The following is a 19,978-nucleotide window of genomic DNA, read 5'->3' on the forward strand; positions in this document are numbered from 1 at the left end:
ATTTTTGAGAATATAGCACTTTATTTTATTTCCTGATTCATAACAATTACTTATTTTCTCTATAAACGCTGTAATTTTTCGCCTGCGATCAATTGTCGCATGCGACCTGTCGTACTTGCGACGAATTTTGTTGCGATGAATTGTGACTGCGACCAGTTGTCGTTGCTACCAGTTGTCGCTGCGACCAATTGACGCTGCCATCAGTTGTTTGCGATCAATTGTCGCACGACGAATTGTGCGCGACGAATTGACGCGGTACCCATATGATTGTATTACTCCAATAATCAACGCAATATTCCATAATATCGAAATAATTTAGAATGGCGAATTTTGATTAAAAATTTATCATACATACGATAACTTTAAAACGTCTGCACGATTTTTAAATTAATTTTGCCGTTCCTGATTTAGTTAATAAAATAAATGGCTCATTCAACAATTTTTTGAGTCACCCTGTACACACATTTAAAAAGATATGAACGCAGTGATAAATTACAAGTATAGACTCATCATATTTTGACGTCATCAATTGATTCACGATTTATCACGCTTGCAATAACCTTAAAACGAGTGCGATTTTAAAATATTCGGTTTTGAAGTTTCAAAGTTAAACTTTTTTAAAGATTTTAATTTTAATTTTTTTTTTCAAAAAATCTGGTCGTCTAGGCCATTGATTTAGGCTAAAAACCCAACACGGATTCATAAACTACACTTGTAGGAGTTATTTTATACAGTTTAAAACCTATTTACTGTGTACAATTTTAAGGTGACCTCATCACCATGGGGATGAGTAGGACAAATTTTGGTTGGCGTTTTACCGTCTAGTTAGTAGTTTCAGAAATTATCTGTCTAATAAAAACCCGGATAGTCTGCAGACAGACAGCCAGATCTATGTTTTCGTACTCTAGGGGTCATGAAACGTCGAGAAAATATGAAAGTAGCCAGTCGCCCTTAGATTACGGATGGCAAATAAAAAAATATTCATCAAATATTGTACGTAATAGAACTTATAGGTCTTACAAAAACTCAATGTCCATTTGCATTACGAGGGTTGAATTTTAAAATTTAACTGAATATTTGCAAAGGAGATCTAATAAATTACGATCTACTTCCTATGAAATATTTTCTATGTACTTACACAGTTATCACAATATTATTTGTACATTTTTTATCTAGAAGATAAACTAACATTATGTATTAATGCCTAAACAACATTAGTGCAGATACATGTGTACCCATTAAAACCTTGATATAATTTGTTGTGATCTTTGATGTGGCATTCTATTTGTTAATAGTGTTCGTAAACCTGATTAACCACATTTATTAGATACGAGATAAGGTAACAACAATAAAATTATTTATTGCTATTCTTTTGAAAAACTAGGCTTCTCAATACTTAATTTATTACAGTCGGCAAGTTATTTTACGATGAGTTTAAAAGATAGAAAGTGTTTTTTTCTCATATTAAGGTAACATTTTAATTACTTTTATTAAGTAAACCCTGAGAATTTCTTATAGTTGTCGCCTTTGCAACTTCTTCGCATTATTATTTAAACAACATTAAAAAAATTCTAATTTCGCTGTGATTTTATTAATCATACGGTATAATTATATTGATCGATTAAATCTTAATGTGTTATAAAAAATTCAGTAGTATATTAATTTTTAATTTGATTTCTATGAACAGGTTCAAAATGTCATAAACCATAACGCAGATGCCACTTCTTCTTCTAGTGGGAAAATGAAACCGCATCAACAAAAAAAAAAGTAAACCCAGGTATTGTACACGGTTTCCTTATGACTTTTGCTGCCTTTGAAAAACTTACTTACACACAGAAAATTTTTGCACACAATTTTGAAGGTACATAATATACATAGGTATAGGTATCTATTAAAAATAAAAATTTTAGAAATATTTTTGTACTTTTTATTATTGTCATCGATTTTGGCCTGTACTTCGTTTGATTGAGGTGTCACTTATTACTGACATTTTTAACAACGGCGACGTCCTAACAATTAATTCACCAAAACCGCTGCCAGTGAAAACACAACATTTTTTTTTTATAAATTAACTCATTCTTTTTATATGATTCTGATAACAGCGAATTGATTAAGGCTACCAATTACGAAGATCAGATTTGTAAAATTGAAGGAACATGGATAGGATTTTAGAAATTTAAAAATTGGAACTACATAGTTTGTTTGTGAAGAGATCTGACCTCTTCTTTAGTACAGTTTCGCTAGTTCCTGATGATTAATTTGTTTCCTCACAATGTAAAAACTTTAGTTCAACAAAACTTAATTAAAATGTTTACTTTTAATGAAAAAGCTGTTACACTGTTAATTTTATTATTATTATTGCAATAATTAAATAAACAAATGCGAAACTGCATGATACATTCTTCCTGATCAACTGACTAATTAAATTCAATTTGATTTTAGGTCTTTAAGAACTTTATATAGGTCCTTAATTTTAAAAACTTAAAAAATAAAATTTAATCATGTATACGAAGCTGTTACCAATTATTGCTAGGTGAGTATTTTTTAGTGATGATGATGAGTTTATAGTATTTTTACTTATAAATAATCTAATAAGTACGTCACTCTAAACGTAAATCCGGTTTCAAGGATTAATATCTTATGTTCGTCTGTTTATTTCAGTGTTTTCAACTTTTTATCCTTATTGTTACATTTTTAAAAATCGGTTACCTTTCGAAAGAAAACTGTTTCAACTACACCCCCCAGTGTATTTTAATCCGTAGTGACATTCAACAATAATAATAATAATAATAATCGTAATTTATTATCCAACAGACAAAGATCTATATGGATACTTGTACATAACTCCGGATAAGTATACACAAATACATATTACAAAAAAAAAAAATTGGTCTAAAGAGTTTAGACAGTACTTCCCTCGCTGTCGGAAACTTGACGACTGCATGCCTATTGTGTTTTTTTTTCTCATTACATTTTTGTAGTGGGAATTTAAAAAAAAATTGCGATGACGTCATCAACATTTTTGCAAGGACACGTATATCAGTTGGGATAGATGTAGTGTAATGCTAAGAATAAAATTATTGTATTCCCAAATTTTCGGGAAAATGAATTGGGTCGTTTTAATTATTGATTTCTTATAATCAATAAAATAACGAAACAATTTACTCACGTATACGGCGCCGGTGTGTAATATGTAGAGAGCGGATTTCTGTCGGGCTAGGCAAGACCAAACTCGGTACGGCTCGTACGGGATGCGAATTCATTGCGGTTACGGACTGCACTTCGTTGATTTGAGATTAGAATAACGCTGTTTCGTTGCACTCTGCAGTTAATTCCCGTTCTCATTTACTTAGCTGTTTGATTAATAAATCGTTAATTATATTTATGTAATTAGTACCGATTAAATTCAGTGATTATCTATCACCCGCTACTGAGTCCCGGCGATCCAGCGCCTCCCCACCTATAATCGTGACGTAGCCCGACAGAAATCCGCTGTCTAGTAATATGAGAGGCAACTGAAAATCGTTTATGTATAAACATTCTTAATTTAAGATGACAAGCGTAACAGCATACGTGAGAGTCAAACAGAGAAACTGTAAACAAAACGACCATCGGTTTTATTGCTTCGACTTCCGCTTATTATATAAAACATTGGGTTTTATTTTAATTCTTGACGGTGAAATTCACAATTGGTTGATTATAAACATGTCTATTTCACATTCGCGGAACCAAGTGAGCGTATAAAACAAATGCAGGTCTGTAATGTTAAAGTCGATGTAAATAAGCGTGCTACCCTTATGTTTCAACCGAGTTTTTCCTTTAACAAATTTTGTGTCTACCAAATTGGGTTGGTTGGGGTGTAATACTAATAATAAGTGTTGCCTTTAATTTAATCAATAAAATAAATTGACTTCATTAATTTTTTTGAACCACCTCTTAAGAAAATCTAAAAAATATGAATGGAATGATAAATCACAAGTACAGACTCATCATATTTTGTACATTTTAGATACGATTTATTCGGCAAACTTTTGAGCTGACGTCATCAGTTTTTTGTAGAAGATAACCAAATATATTTTGACTAAAAATTTATTATGCTCTTTATAACCTTAAAACATCTGCAAGATTTCAAAGCATTCGGTTTTGTAGTTCCTGATTAAATCAATAAAATAAATTTACGCATTCATTAATTTTTTTGAGTCACCCTGTATATGCAAATCGAAAAAATTTGAATGGAATGATAAATCACAAGAAGAGACTCACCATATTTTGTACATTTTAGATAGGATTTATTCAGCAAAATTTTGTGGTGACGTCATAATTTTTTTAGGGGGACGACCAAATACATTTTGATCAAAAATTTACCATGCTTATGATAATTTTAAAATATCTTCAAGATTTCGAAGCATTCGGTTTTGTAGTTCCTGAGTAAATCAGTAAAATAAATTTACGCTTTCATTTATTTTCTTGAATCACCCTGTACATGCAAATCCAAAAAATATGAATGGAGTGATAAATGAGAAGTACAGACTCATCATATTTTGTACATTTTAGATATGATTTATTCGGCAAACTTTCGAGCTGACGTCATCAAGTTTTTGGAGGGGATAAGCAAATATATTTTGACTAAACATTTATTATGCTCTTTATAACCTTAAAACATCTGCAAGATGTCAGAGCATTTCGTTTTGTAGTTCCTGATTAAATCAATAAAATATATTTACGCATTTATTAATTTTTTTGAGTCACTCTGTATATGCAAATCCAAAAAATATGAATGGAGTGATAAATGACAAGTACAGACTCATCATATTTTGTACATTTTAGATATGATTTATTCGGCAAACTTTCGAGCTGACGTCATCAAGTTTTTGGAGGGGATAAGCAAATATATTTTGACTAAACATTTATTATGCTCTTTATGACCTTAAAACATCTGCAAGATTTCAGAGCATTCGGTTTTGTAGTTCCTGATTAAATCAATAAAACATATTTACGCATTCATTATTTTTTTGAGTCACCCTGTATATGCAAATCCAAAAAATATGAATGGAGTGATAGATCACAAGTACAGACTCATCATATTTTGTACATTTTAGATATGATTTATTCCACAAACTTTTGAGCTGACATCATCAAGTTTTTGGAGGGGATAAGCAAATATTTTTTGACTAAAGATTTATGATGCTCTTTATAGCCTTAAAACATCTGCAACATTTCAAAGCATTCTAGTTAGCAGATTAAAAATTAAATTTCAAAATGTTGTTTGATAATTTTGATTTTTTTTCCAAAAATCTGGACGTTTCGGGTGAAAAGTCGATTCAGAGTTGTAAACTACATGTGTAGGACTATGTTATTTTATACAATTGAAAACCCATTTACTATGCACAATTTTGAAGTGACGTCATCGTATTAGTGGTGGGGATGATTAGACAAATTTTGGTTAGCGTTTTACCATCTACATGATATTCTTAATATAAGTACAAAATTTCACAACAATCGGTTGAGTACTTTCGGAGATTATCTGTCTAATAAAAATCCGGGACGGCAGACGGACAGACGGATAGACGGACGGACAGACGGACAGACGGACAGACAGACGGAAATGGGAGACCTATTTCTTCGTCTTCTAGGGGTCATGAAAGATCGAGAAAACGTAAAAGAAGAGAGTCGGCCGACGGACTCGATTACAATACTTCCTTTGCTTACGCTCGGGAAGTAAAAATGGAGTACGTAGTGTAATTTGGAAACCTTATCAGCAAATCTACATAAATCTCTTAGAGAATGTTTTACGCAAATTTTGCAAATACTCCTATTATAAGATGTTTGGTTCGTACCCGGTTAGACACTGTGAGCAGCGTGCTCTTCTCAGTATTGTTAATGAATACTCTATGTTGTCAAGAAGTAACTTAAGTTGCTTAATATTTTTTCAAAAAATTGGTCTAAAGAGTTTAGACAGTACTTCCCTCGCTGTCGGAAACTTGACGACTGCATGCCTATTGTGTTTTTTTCTCATTACATTTTTGTAGTGGGAATTTAAAAAAAAATTGCGATGACGTCATCAACATTTTTGCAAGGACACGTATATCACTTGGGATAGATGTAGTGTAATACTAAGAATAAAATTATTATATTCTCAAATTTTCGGGAAAATGAATTGGGTCGTTTTGAATATTGATTTGTAATAATCAATAAAATAACGAAACAATTTACTCACGTATACGTATCAGAGGCAACTGAAAATCGTGTATGTATAAACATTCTTAATTTAAGATGACAGGCGTAACAGCATACGTGAGAGTCAAACAGAGAAACTGTAAACAAAACGACCATCGGTTTTATTGCTTCGACTTCCGCTTATTATATAAAACATTGGGTTTTATTTTAATTCTTGACGGTGAAATTCACAATTGGTTGATTATAAACATGTCTATTTCACATTCGCGGAACCAAGTGAGCGCATAAAACAAATGCAGGTCTGTAATGTTAAAGTCGATGTAAATAAGCGTGCTACCCTTATGTTTCAACCGAGTTTTTCCTTTAACAAATTTTGTGTCTACCAAATTGGGTTGGTTGGGGTGTAATACTAATAATAAGTGTTGCCTTTAATTTAACAAGAAAATAAATTGACTTCATTAATTTTTTTGAACCACCTCTTAAGAAAATCTAAAAAATATGAATGGAATGATAAATCACAAGTACAAACTCATCATATTTTTTGCATTTTAGATAGGATTTATTCAGCAAAATTTAAGGGTGACGTCATAAATTTTTTTAGAAGGGATGAACAAATACATTTTGAACAAAAGTTTACCATGCTTATAATAACTTTAAAATATTCCCAAGATTTCAAAGCATTCGGTTATGTAATTCCTGATTAAATCGATAAAATAAATTCACGCCTTCATTAATTTTTTTGAGTCACCCTGCATATGCAAATCCAAAAATATGAATGGAATGATAAATCACAAGTACAGACTCATCATATTTTGTACATTTTAGATACGATTTATTCGGCAAACTTTTGAGCTGACGTCATGAGTTTTTTGTAGAAGATAACCAAATATATTTTGACTAAAAATTTATTATGCTCTTTATAACCTTAAAACATCTGCAAGATTTCAAAGCATTCGGTTTTGTAGTTCCTGATTAAATCAATAAAATAAATTTACGCATTCATTAATTTTTTTGAGTCACCCTGTATATGCAAATCGAAAAAATTTGAATGGAATGATATAAATCACAAGAAGAGACTCACCATATTTTGTACATTTTAGATAGGATTTATTCAGCAAAATTTTGTGGTGACGTCATAAATTTTTTAGGGGGGACGACCAAATACATTTTGATCAAAAATTTACCATGCTTATGATAATTTTAAAATATCTTCAAGATTTCGAAGCATTCGGTTTAGTAGTTCCTGAGTAAATCAGTAAAATAAATTTACGCTTTCATTTATTTTTTTGAATCACCCTGTATATGCAAATCCAAAAAATATGAACGGAGTGATAGATCACAAGTACAGACTGATCATATTTTGTACATTTTAGATATGATTTATTCGGCAAATTTTCGAGCTGACGTCATCAAGTTTTTGGAGGGGATAAGCAAATATATTTTGACTAAACATTTATCATGCTCTTTATAACCTTAAAACATCTGGAAGATGTCAGAGCATTCCGTTTTGTAGTTCCTGATTAAATCAATAAAATATATTTACGCATTCATTAATTTTTTTGGGTCACTCTATATATGCAAATCCAAATTAGTGGTGGGGATGATTAGACAAATTTTGGTTAGCGTTTTACCATCTACATGATATTCTTAATATAAGTACAAAATTTCACAACAATCGGTTGAGTACTTTCGGAGATTATCTGTCTAATAAAAATCCGGGACGGCAGACGGACAGACGGATAGACGGACGGACAGACGGACAGACGGACAGACAGACGGAAATGGGAGACCTATTTCTTCGTCTTCTAGTGGTCATGAAAGATCGAGAAAACGTAAAAGTAGAGAGTCGGCCAACGGACTCGATTACAATACTTCCTTTGCTTACGCTCGGGAAGTAAAATGCAGGTTTCGGTGTTTTTGTCGACGTTGCTCGTGTTTTACAAGGCCAGAAGGTAGAAAATTTGTAGTTAGATTCAACATTAGTTGCAAAATTCAAATTTGCGCCAACAACGAGTGTGGATGTTGAACGCACATTCTCCAATTTTAAACACATTTTAAATGATCGGCGAAAAAATTTTACAGTGGACAACTTGGAACATATTACAATCATAAATTGTTTTAAAGAAAACTGAAATACATGTGTAAAATATAAAGTCTAGGATTATTATAATAATATTTTATCCAAAGTTCTAAGAAGTGTTCTTTGATTTGTAATATGATTATGTTTTTAATGCTTTTTTGCTTAAAATAAAACTTTTTTAATGAAAGTGTTATGCTTATTTAATGCTTTTTTGCTGAACAATTCTGGGGTAGAATTGTGGGAGTGAGTAAAAAGCCAATAAAGCTTAATACTGATTTTATTCAAAACAACCTAACTTATTTATACAAAACTAACTATTTACAGCGTGTGAGTGGTTCTAAACTAAAGGTAATAAGACATATGAATTTATATTGCGTCCCAGTTTTTTGTATTTTCTTTTGTTCCATTACCGCTGTCTTCGTAACGCTGACGATGGTGCTCTTGCAGTGGTCAGCGTTTCGTAGTTCTGGTGCTTGCAATTCCATGTTTCAGCGTTCTACATTCGCGTCGTTGGTCTTGACCTCGTTATTGGTGACGTAAAGAGGAAATTTTAATTTTTAGAAATTATTGTTTAAATTTAGGATTTAAACATTTGCTTAAAATAAAACTTTTTTATTGAAAATGTTGTGCTTATTTAAGCGCTTATTCTTAATTTTTTTGTGCTTATAAATCCGCTCTCTATTAATGATTTAAGAATCTACTTTGATTAGGTACAATCGATAATTATATCAATATTGAGAATTGTCAATTGTTTGATTTACTCCCTAATCTTCAGTGAAAAATTAAAATCAAACATGAAGAACAATATGTGCTAAATATTATTTACCTACATATACAGCGTGTTATTGAAAGGTACGTACAAAATAAAATCGGCAATTGGTCTCGAAGTATGGGTGCTAAAATTAAAAAAAAGTTCAGAAGAGTGTTCTCCTTTTAGAAATAAAAATTATTAAAATTTATGTCCAAATTCGTAGTACGCCTCTGATAAAAATGTCATCTTTTGTTTCTATAGCAACAAAAGGGTCTCTTATTTTTTTATTATTGTTACAGTTGCTAGGATTTACTAAAATAAATTAATTTTACCTATTTATCCTTTAGTGGCTATCTGGATAGGGGTTAATTTTCCCCTTATAATTTTGATAACACAAAATAAGTTTTTCAGGCTTCTTAGACTTCGTGAAAGAACTGTCAATTTTGTTGTACGTACCTTTCAATAACACCCTGTATTATTCTACTTAATTAATTTCTACGAATATCAGAAGGACCGCATTATAAAACATTTTTCTTGTTATATAAAAAATAAATAACAGCAATAATTTTTCTCCCTTTTAAAATGGACCTTGGTTATTTTACTTGTTTTTAGAAAACATCTACAAAATATTGGTGTAGGGTTATTTAGACAAAACTTACCTTTTAGCTTAATTCTAAAATTCAGACAAATTCAGTGTCTTAGAAAAAAAAATGTCAACGACGGTGGGATTCCACGCGATATTCTTAAAATTTAAAATTTCACAATAATCGAGAAAATAGCTTCGAAGATTGTCGGTTTTTAATAAAAACCGACAAAGGCGGCGGACGGTAGACAGACAGAGATATGGAAACGGGAAAGATTAGGTTATAAACCTATAAATTAATTAAATAATCAGTTGTATACAACAACAACGTAATTAGAATTAAGTACGATCTTATTTATCTATAACTTAACATTCTTATAACCTTTACTTTAAATCGGATATCTAAGAAAATAAAACAAAACAAAACAATATTTCTTCTGCTTGTCATGCTGAACTAAAATTGTCGCCATTCCAACCGCTTACGTTAAATCATGCTAAAACGCCTAATTCCAAATGTGAGGTAAGTTACATCCGTCATAAAAACACACCAATAATAATTCTGAATATGATGGATATGTTTACACGTACATTATTTTATTGTTTATTTATAGTAATAATAATAATAATAATTAGGTTAGGTTAAACCCACTTACTGGGAAATTGTAATTTAAATAGCTGAAATATAGAAATTCTTCTTGTTTCGGAAAAATTACTACACTTATGTTTTATAAACTAACAATGGCATTTCTACAGATGTTTTGCTACAAAACATACAGTTAACCAGGAGCAACTTGAAACGTTCAAAGAGTTGTCTAAACAATGGTGGAATACGAATCACAAAGGAACCAGAATTTTACATTCTTTTAATGATTTAAGAGTACCTTGGATTACCGAACAACTAACTCAGACAGGCCTTCTTAAAAAGAGTGCTGACAAATCTACTCCCTTGGCAGGAATCTCATTTCTGGAAGTAGGCTGTGGAGGTAAAAAATATCTTAATTTCGAATAAAATTTGAACTACAAAGATCTGTTAAAAATGAATTGCAGGTGGAATTTTGACAGAACCTCTGAGTCGTTTAGGTGGAAATGTAACAGGTTTGGATTGTAACGAAGATATGTTTAAAACTGCAGTTGACCATAATACGGAAAATGATAATTTTCCTAATTTGCGTTACGTACTTTCGACCATTGAGGAGTACTCTGTGGGCAATAAAAACAAGTACGATGTTGTAATAGCGTCTGAAACAATAGAACATGTTGAAGAGCAAGATTTTTTTTTGAAATGTTGCATAGAATGCTTGAAGCCTGGCGGATCTATTTTTATAACTACGAACAGCAAATCGCTCTTTTCCAGATTGATTTTTATTAATCTCTTTGAAGATATTCTGCATTATATACCCAAAGGGGGACACAAATATGATATGTTTATTGATATTGAAGACATGAAGTCTATGTTTAAGAGGGGTATGTTGACGACTACAATATAATGTTTATAATTTTATTCTGTTTTCAGAAAATTGTAACATAGTTTTTAGTAGTGGAATGATATACAATATGTTTACGGTTAAGTGGTACTGGATTAAAAATCCCTACATTATGCATTATGCAATACATGCAGTGAAATCAAATGCTACCTTAACTTAAATAGTACTTGACATCCGAGTTGCTACCAAGACGGAGGCAAAATTTGCTGGAACGGCGTAAAATCTTTTTTTCTAAATAGTGTTTTTTAATTTTTTAGCATATTGCTGGAGCATTGTACTAATTGCCTGCCCAAAAATCTAGTTCCAGTTGGTGTGTGTGCGATTATAAAGGGTATTTTGTAGTTCAACAGGCCAATAAATTATTTACAACTGTTTGAATTTAGGTTTACTCTGATTCTGTAATCTAATAAACAAATTTATAAAATTCCTTAATAGTGAGTGTCTCAGGTCATAGCGATAACATTTTAAAATTTAATAGCAAAGAAATATAGCCAAGAATTGCTTGGACTACCGAATATAAATCGGAAATGAGAGGATGAAGGGCAATTAAAATAAAAATTTCTGCAAGTATAGAATTTACTCGTAAGTTGACTCGAAACGGTGAAGAAATATCAAATGTATTATGAAGATAAGAGCTTAGGCAGATTCACTGAGTATTTGTAATCATTATACCGATCGTCTGAAATTAGAGATGTAAGTTGTAGTTCGACTCGATAGTAGTTTCTTGAGAAGCTTGACTCCATTAAATTGACACTTAAATATTGAGTCGTAAAATAAGTTCTAATAGTAATCTTCAAGCTTTTCATCCGCAGGAAATGTTTCACTACTGGTCCGGTACTTCAGTTGTTGGTTAAGCCAAAAAATTATAGTTAACCAAAAAAGTTTTGGTTAAGCGTATTTGGTTAAGAATATTTGATGGTTAAATTTCTTGGTTAGCCAACCAACTCCAGCGAGGTAGGTTAACAATTATTTTCTTGTTAGCACATGCTTTTTAAGGACCTGATTGTATCTGACTAATTATGACGCACGTATTGGATGATATGATAAACTCCTGTTACCTAATCTGTTGATATTGCACGTGATAGGTTGTGTCTTTTAAATGCATATAGCTACATGTATAATGAAAGTTGTTCACAATGAATATAAGTAAGCGTACCTATTTTGAAAAAGAAATTTGCAGCTATAAATTTGAAGGAAAAAATAATCTTTGAGTAGGTATCTGCATTCTAGAAATTTTACGAATTCGTCCCAAGCGTACGACAAAATTAAAAATTCGTTTATCGTCTGAGGGGCCAATTCCAAGTTGGTGGCGCAAGTCACTGGTGCAGAGCAAAGTTTATAATGCTAATTTGGGTATCAAATGCTGGTTGCTAGGGGTGACGGAATCAACAAACGCAGTTGTGTCGAATTTTCCATTGAAATTTGCACCATGGAGTTGCGGCACCTCTAGTAGGCAGTGCAAGTTGGCGCAATTTATCTCGAAAAATTGCGCTTGTTTATTCCGTCACCCCTAGCAACCAGCATTTGATACCCAAATTAGAGGTCTATTTTGTAACTCTTAACGATCTCGCTAGAGCATCGTTAACTTACGATAATCGTTCCCATAACGATTTTGGGTATGATAGCGATTTTGTAACATCTATCGTCTCGTTACATAGCGATCGTATCGTTAGAATGTCATCGTTCCGGAACGATAGGTTTCAGCTCACCGTTAGAAGTGTCAGAACACGTTAGAAAAGTATTTATACAATGAAGAGGAACGTTTTGGTGCAAATATGGGTAGAGAAGGTAAATGTAAGTAATTAATGTATGTTTGGACTAGGTTGATAACTTATTATATATTTTTTTTACTGCAGAGACAGAATGAGAAATTTGTCTCGGGTCTTAAGAGATGTAAACGACCCCTTGATCGTTCGAGAAGAAACCTTTAGGAAGACCTACCAACTGTAATGGGAAGCGGCGAGAGATACATTTCCAGAAATACTGCCGCAGAGTTCTGTATTATTCACCAGAAGTTGCAGGAAAAATTATATACTCATGTGCTATTTCACACAACATCTTACGCATAAGAAATATCGAAAATGACGAGATCAATATTGTCTATGACAAGGAGAACGATAATAATGAAGAACTTGAATATGAAGAACACGTATTTATTATTTTTTTTACAACATAATGAAATTATTAAACAGTTCCTTTTTCATATAGTCTTAAATTTCTGGCCTTCTTTCAAACATTGAATTTCCAATCTACAAATCTCGGGAACACACAGTGACGTTTACTTACCAGGCAGTACATTGTAATTAGAGTGCCCTATGTTATATTCTTGGTGTACTAAAAAACACAGAGGTTATGGTTTATTGTGTAACAGTATTTATAAAGATTAAACATCTCAGTTCTCATAATTGATTGGTCATGACTAAACAAGATGTTCACTTTGTCTTAAACAAAGTGTTGATGTAAGCAGAATAATTGCTAATAGTTGTACGATAAATTATAGTGAAGTACACATTTTTAAAAAGAGTGTTCGGGCGATTAATTAATTACACATACCTCTCTGAACTGCTGAACACTTTTTTGTGGTCCTCCCACAGAATTTAGTTTTGCTACCAACCCTTCCCATATCTTTTCTAAAAGATCTGGCTTGTCCGCTACGAACTTTTGGGCCCTAAAATCTACATTACCTTCTAACTCCTCCACATACAACTCATGTTGCTGTTGGGTAATACGCTGGGCCCTTTTACGTTTTTCCATTGCTGCCATGAACGTATTGTAAACTGAATTTCGTGTTAGTGTGATTATTTTGATGTTTTTCTTTTATAATTATTGTTTACTTACATGTTATAAGTTCACAAATTTGTCCAAACTTCAATCAGTAGCAAAACAAATGTCACATGTCACAACAGAGGACAACGTAATCTAGACGCTACACAAATTTAAATACTACCCATTTTAAAAACATTAGATTCATCGTTCCGCTAACGATTTCAAAGCTTTACGATTACGATAGTGTTTATAAAATTGGAAATTTGTACAATCTCGCTAAACTGATTTTACGATTGCTTCTAACGATTATCGTTTGGGAACGAGATCGTTCCGGAGCGATAAATTACAAAATAGACCCCTTAGCATTATAAAGTTGCGCTGCACCAGTGACTTGCGCCACCAACTTGGAATTGGCCCCTTAGATCCCGATTTAAGTATAAATTATCCTTACGTCTGTATACCACTAAAGAATCAATTGCATCTTGGGCAGAAGAGAAAATTATCTTAAGAGGACGCACTTTATCTTGGTTATATTTACCCAAGCGTACACAAGAACGCATCTTGATGTTATTATTGCTACCATTGGGCACAACTATATTTTGACAACGGGACATATCATCTTCCTTACGGACCGCAAATGATTCTCCCTGAGATTCAGGCATATTGTATAGAATTAAATTATTAGCCCGATAATTTCGGTCCTCAATTTCAACGATTATTTCTTCATCAGACAGTTTCTTTTCCGAATCACGGTCAGCGACATTACTTCCACTCTTTTTTAGTTCAGCCAGCTCATCTTTTAAAACCTCAATTTCAGTTTTCATGTTGTGAATAATGGACACTATATCACATTTTTCGTGTGTATATATTTTCTGCAGATATCACATGTTACACAATCACCACTACGAGCTTTTTGTTGCACAAACTACACGTAGACATGGTGTACAATTAATAATGTAGAATACAACACTACTATATAAATAACGACAATCAAAGAACGGAGTTATTAAATATCACATCCGCCCACCTCAACGGAGCGATTTGTCTAATATACGTTTTTTCTCCGTGCAAAAGTATTGTTATATTTTAAGTGAATCATGTGAAAAGTAAGAAAATGGCAAATATTTACTTTTCTAGTGATAGAGACTCATTACTCCACAACAACAAAATATATCTTATTTGGTCAGGACTGAATATAAACATCGTAAAGAGCAAGGAGAGTCTGATATTTATTTAAGATACAAAAATGGCATACCAAAAATTATTAAAAAAGAAGAAAAAAACGCTTAATATTCCAACAGACAAATAAATACGAAGCCCTTGCATTAAAAGAAATAAAAATATATTACCAAAATAGTAGAGGGTTAAATACCAAAGTAAATCATTTTTATTCTAATGTTTTTGTCAATAACTCTGATATACTCGCATTAACTGAAACCTGGTTGAAGGATGATGTACTAAGTTCCGAATATTTTAGTTCAATGTTTAATGTCTTCAGAGCAAATAAAAAGGGCAGAGGAAGAGGAGTTTTGTTAGCGGTTAAATCTCATTTGTCTAGTAAACAATTAAAACTAACTTCGCCTGTTACGGATGCTGATTTAATTGGAGTCAAGGTGCAGTTAAATGAAAACGTCAGTTTAAATATAATAAATTTATACATTTCACCAGCTTCACCCAGTATTTGTTACGAAGATATCTTTGAGTATTTGGAGCATGAGAGTCTTATATCTGAAAAAACCTTAATAGTAGGTGACTTTAACATCCCTGAATATTATAATCAGATAATGCAAAACGAGAATGTTGGACATTTAACAGGGTCGAATATTCCACTGTGTGATTTTATTAATTTTAATGATTTACAGCAGCAGAACTTAGTAACTAATGCTAAAGGTAGACTTTTAGATTTAATCCTTTGTTCTACGGATTTGAAATGTACCGTAATGCAGTCCAATACTCCAGTAGTTGATCAAGATGTTCACTATCCTGCGTTATCTATCATTCTACAAGTTCGTGCAGCTAATTTGAAAGAGTCGAATTTCAACTTTTCGAGAATTAAGACCAAATATAATTTTCGTAAAGGAAATTATATAGAGCTATACAGATACCTAAATAACACAGACTGGTCTCAACTACTAGTTATTAAAGATGTCGATGTTGCTTGCGATTATTTCTATTCCATTATTTATGACCTTTTAGATAGATTTATTCCCAAGACTCCAATTAATACTACGACATATTATCCTGTTTGGTATACACCATCTATCATAGGCTATATTAAACGTAAGCGTCAGTTATGGAAGAGTTATAAAAAAAATAAATTTGAAAGAGTATTATCACAAGTTAATGATCTTAGGAGACTCATTAAGAAAGAAATCAAAGTGGCATACATCAACTTTATAGTATCGGCGGAAACGAACATCAAGCAAGATCCAAAAAATTTATGGGCATATATTAATCAAAAGAAAAGTGTCTCGAGTATCCCAGGTCATGTGTTCAATAAAGGTATTGAACCAACTGATCCACAAGAAATTGTCAATCATTTCGCGATTCATTTCAGTGACATCTTTAGTAGTGATAATATCTGTGATAGTTTCCCAGTCTGTGATAGAGAAAGTGATATGGTGAGCGTCTTACACAATTTCGTAATAAATACCTGTGATATTTTGGATGCCGTCAAAAAAGTCAATTCTAATTTTACTATGGGTCCTGACAATGTGCCTGCTTTCCTTGTAAAAGACTGTATTTCTTGTTTATGTGAACCCCTTTGCTACTTGTTTAATTTAATTATTGCTGAGGCTGCATATCCTAATAAGTGGAAGTCTACTAAAGTTATCCCGGTCTTCAAATCTGGTGTACGTAATAACATCGAGAATTGTAGGCCCATTGCAATAGTTTCAAATTTTAGTAAGATATTTGACAGAATTGTAGCTAATAATTTATATAGTCATGTATCTAATCAACTTAGCCCCAGTCAACATGGTTTTATATAAGGAAAGTCAACTTCAACAAATCTGTGTGAATACATCCAATACATATCTGATTCTCTTGAAAGTAAAAAACAAGTTGATGTTATTTACACAGATTTATCTAAAGCTTTCGATGTGGTTAATCACTTGATTTTGCTTGATAACTTGAGCAAATTTGGTCTGTGTAGTAATTTAATAAAGTTATTTCAATCCTTTTTGTGTAATCGCATTCAGTATGTTGAGTACCGTGGTTTTCGCTCTCAAACTTATGTAACTATGAGTGGTGTAACGCAAGGGTCAAACCTTGGACCTATTTTATTTATTATATACTTCAATGACGCACTTTTAGAATTTAAATGTCCTATCTTTGTGTACGCTGATGACCTGAAGGTGGCTAAAACTATTACCACGCTTGATGATTGTTACTCGCTTCAAAATGATCTTAATAATTTTATTATATGGTGTCACAATAATAAACAAAATACTAATGTAGCCAAATGGAAAGTAATAACCTTTTCTAGATCACCTGATACTACACAATATAAGTATGAATTAAACGATACAGAAATAGACAGAGTATTCCAAATTAAAGACTTTGGTCTTGTGGTTGATTCACAATTGTCATTTATACCTCATTTTCAACATATTTGTGATCATGCTAATAGAATGTTGGGGTTTATTATAAGAAATACTGTCGGTTTTACCAATGTTGATTCATTGCTTGTATTATATTATTCATTTATTCGTTCTAAACTGGAATATTCATCCGTCGTATGGGATCCATACTACAAAATTCATATATCTTCAATAGAGCGTATTCAAAGAAAATTTTGTAAACAATTGTTTTATGTTAAATTTGGCAGATATCCCGTAAGAACTTGCTCGAGCGTAGTTCTTTTCAATGAATTTAATCTATACTCGTTGAAGGATAGAAGAACGGTGGCAAATATTGTATTTTTACATAAGCTGATTCATGGGAAAATTTTTCCACAAAATCTGCTTAGTAATCTTAAGTTTCACATACCGCGCTTAAATTGTAGATATACTGGAACATTTGCAATAGATTGGTGTAGAACTAATCAACATTTCTATTCGCCGATATATAATACTAGCTGACCCCGTGAACTTCGTTTCACCTACAATTTAATTTTGAATTTGCAAAATCGAATGCTTTGAAATCCTGCAGATGTTTTAAATATACGATAAGCATAATAAATTTTTATTCAAAATATATTTACTTATCCCCTCCAAAAAATTGATGACGTTAGCCCAGAATTTTGCCAAATGAATCCTATCTAAAATGTCCAAAATAGGATGAGACTATACTTGTGATTTATCATTCCATTCATATTTTTTAGTTTTGCTTATAGGGGGTGTCTCAAAAAAATTAATCACTGAGTCAATTTATTTTATTGATTGAATCAAGAATTGCAAAACTGAATTTTGAAATATTGCAGACGTTTTGAAGTTACTGTTTGACATGGTAGGTTTTCAATCAAAATATATCTGTTTATTAAGCCCAAAAACTTGAAGACTTGAATATTTTTTAGATTTGGTTTTACAGTGACTCAAAAAAATACATGGATCAGTCAATTTATTTTAGTGAATAACTCAAGAGTTGCAAAAATGAATACTTTGAGATCTTGCAGATGTTTTAAAGTTATTGTAAGCATGGTAAATTGTTAAGAATATTTATTTATTCCCCCCAAAAAATTGATGGAATGGCTCACTCGATTTTCGCAGATAATTTTGGGAATACAATACAGTTATTTTTAGTATTACACTGCACCAATCCAAGGTGGTATACGTGTTGATAGTAAATGTTGATTAGGTTATCACAAAATTGTGTGAAGAAAAGACTCAACTCGAAAATGCTGAATATGTTTCATTATACTTTTGGTGCGAAGGAAGTTCTGTCGAAACAACGTTCGATCAATTTTTTGACAATGGTTGATATAAATAAAACTCAGTAGATGCTCATACTCGAAATACGAAGTATCTACTCGAATATCAAATCAAAATATTTCTAGTATTTCTAGATGATACTAATACTTCAGTAAGTAACAGTTGATGCTCAAGTAGCATCTCGATACAACAAAAAAGGACAACAGTGACACTGTTCAACCATCAAGGCAAAAATCGAGTCACCAAAATATAAGTTAGTATGGGGTAGACACCTTGAGATGGGAATCTCTATGGCCAGTGTTACAAAAAACGCACTGCACAATTTATGCATAAATAAAAGTTAATTACATGAAAAGTTTTCGATATTCCTGCTCCTAATGTGTTTTTCAAACTGAATGCACCTTTTGACGACGTTCCACGTTCATGAAAGTCACTATGTTTAGTTAAAATTCACTCTTACAACGATCCTACTCGTTTTCTAAGCTGCTTTACAGACAGCTCAGTTATTTGCTACGCCGATGCTCATTTCTAAATTAAATGCTCACAAAACGCGTAGATGTTCAGTTTCAGTGTCTGGGGAGATACAATGTTTCCAAGTAGGTACTCAGTACATAGAGTAGATGCTCAGGTATGTAAGAGTAATAATGAAGTAGGTACTTCGTACTTCGAATATGAGTATCTACTCAGTTTTATTCATACCACCCAATGTCTCGCTTCAATGTTTGATTATGTTGATTATGAGCACAACGCTGATCAACTTCCATATCCGAATTACCCATGAAATAAATCATTGTGGTTTGCACCTGAGGTAGTTCGTCGCACATTTGATTGACTTCGTGGACCTATGTGAGCTTGTCGTCTTCTCGGCATTTTAATGAACTTCATAAAACGACACAGAATTATTTTCACAGTCAATCAAATCTGTAAATTTTGTCTTGAGAATTTTAAAATATTGAAAACTTCAAATTAAATCCTCGAATAATGGTAAAGTTTGAGGTTTTGTCGAAACCAACAAAGTGAATATAGGTAAATAGAATGTCAGATCAAAATGAATAAGAAACTTTCGCAATGTGTAATTAAATTCACTTTAACCAAGACTTTTTTTTAAATAAACGACGTTTTTTTTTTACGAAAAAACAAAGAACGATTTGAAATGCAATATACTTTTCACAATCGCACGGAAGAATTAGTTTTGTATGACACGTCGGTGAGACGACAGGTCCGTCAGAAACGCCAACTATTGAAATTAATTCGAAGTGGCGATTC

General features: G+C 32.2%; 2 protein-coding genes across 6 annotated transcripts; both read left to right on the forward strand.

Annotated features, from left to right (window-relative positions):
* Window positions 1-1,231: 1,231 nt before the first annotated feature.
* On the forward strand, window positions 1,232-13,236 carry LOC135137468 (ubiquinone biosynthesis O-methyltransferase, mitochondrial-like). 5 transcript variants are annotated; one of them, XM_064067131.1, is made up of 6 exons: window positions 1,232-1,339; window positions 1,688-1,777; window positions 2,443-2,533; window positions 10,345-10,574; window positions 10,639-11,055; window positions 11,105-11,502. In XM_064067131.1, the coding sequence occupies exons 3-6, from the start codon at window positions 2,502-2,504 to the stop codon at window positions 11,233-11,235; spliced, it is 810 nt and encodes a 269-aa protein (XP_063923201.1). In that variant the 5' UTR covers window positions 1,232-1,339; window positions 1,688-1,777; window positions 2,443-2,501; the 3' UTR covers window positions 11,236-11,502. The 5 variants fall into 5 exon arrangements, 3 of the variants coding, with proteins under 3 accessions (XP_063923201.1, XP_063923200.1, XP_063923203.1); XR_010281815.1 differs by lacking the exons at window positions 1,232-1,339; window positions 2,443-2,533 and adding exons at window positions 1,396-1,469; window positions 12,932-13,236 and having other exon boundaries at window positions 11,105-12,869; XM_064067130.1 differs by lacking the exon at window positions 1,232-1,339 and adding an exon at window positions 1,396-1,469.
* Window positions 13,237-15,290: 2,054 nt separating this feature from the next.
* LOC135137301 (uncharacterized) lies at window positions 15,291-19,332 on the forward strand. The gene is made up of 3 exons (XM_064066923.1): window positions 15,291-15,295; window positions 15,340-16,693; window positions 19,207-19,332. Exons 1-3 carry the CDS (start codon window positions 15,291-15,293, stop codon window positions 19,330-19,332), a joined length of 1,485 nt encoding a protein of 494 aa, XP_063922993.1.
* Window positions 19,333-19,978: the final 646 nt, after the last annotated feature.

Source organism: Zophobas morio, unplaced genomic scaffold (genome assembly GCF_036711695.1).
Source record: "Zophobas morio isolate AGI-343-1 ecotype UQ-CSIRO unplaced genomic scaffold, CSIRO_AGI_Zmor_V1 ptg000029l, whole genome shotgun sequence".
NCBI lineage: Eukaryota > Metazoa > Arthropoda > Insecta > Coleoptera > Tenebrionidae > Zophobas > Zophobas morio.

Coding starts and splice junctions, on each gene's coding strand:
- LOC135137468 (XM_064067131.1), top strand. CDS start 2,502: ATGTATACGAAGCTGTTACCAATTATTGCTAG. Junction 2,534..10,344: donor CTGTTACCAATTATTGCTAG/GTGAGTATTTTT, acceptor GCATTTCTACAG/ATGTTTTGCTACAAAACATA. Junction 10,575..10,638: donor TCTGGAAGTAGGCTGTGGAG/GTAAAAAATATC, acceptor AATGAATTGCAG/GTGGAATTTTGACAGAACCT.
- LOC135137301 (XM_064066923.1), top strand. Junction 16,694..19,206: donor TCCCGGTCTTCAAATCTGGT/GTACGTAATAAC, acceptor GCTGCTTTACAG/ACAGCTCAGTTATTTGCTAC.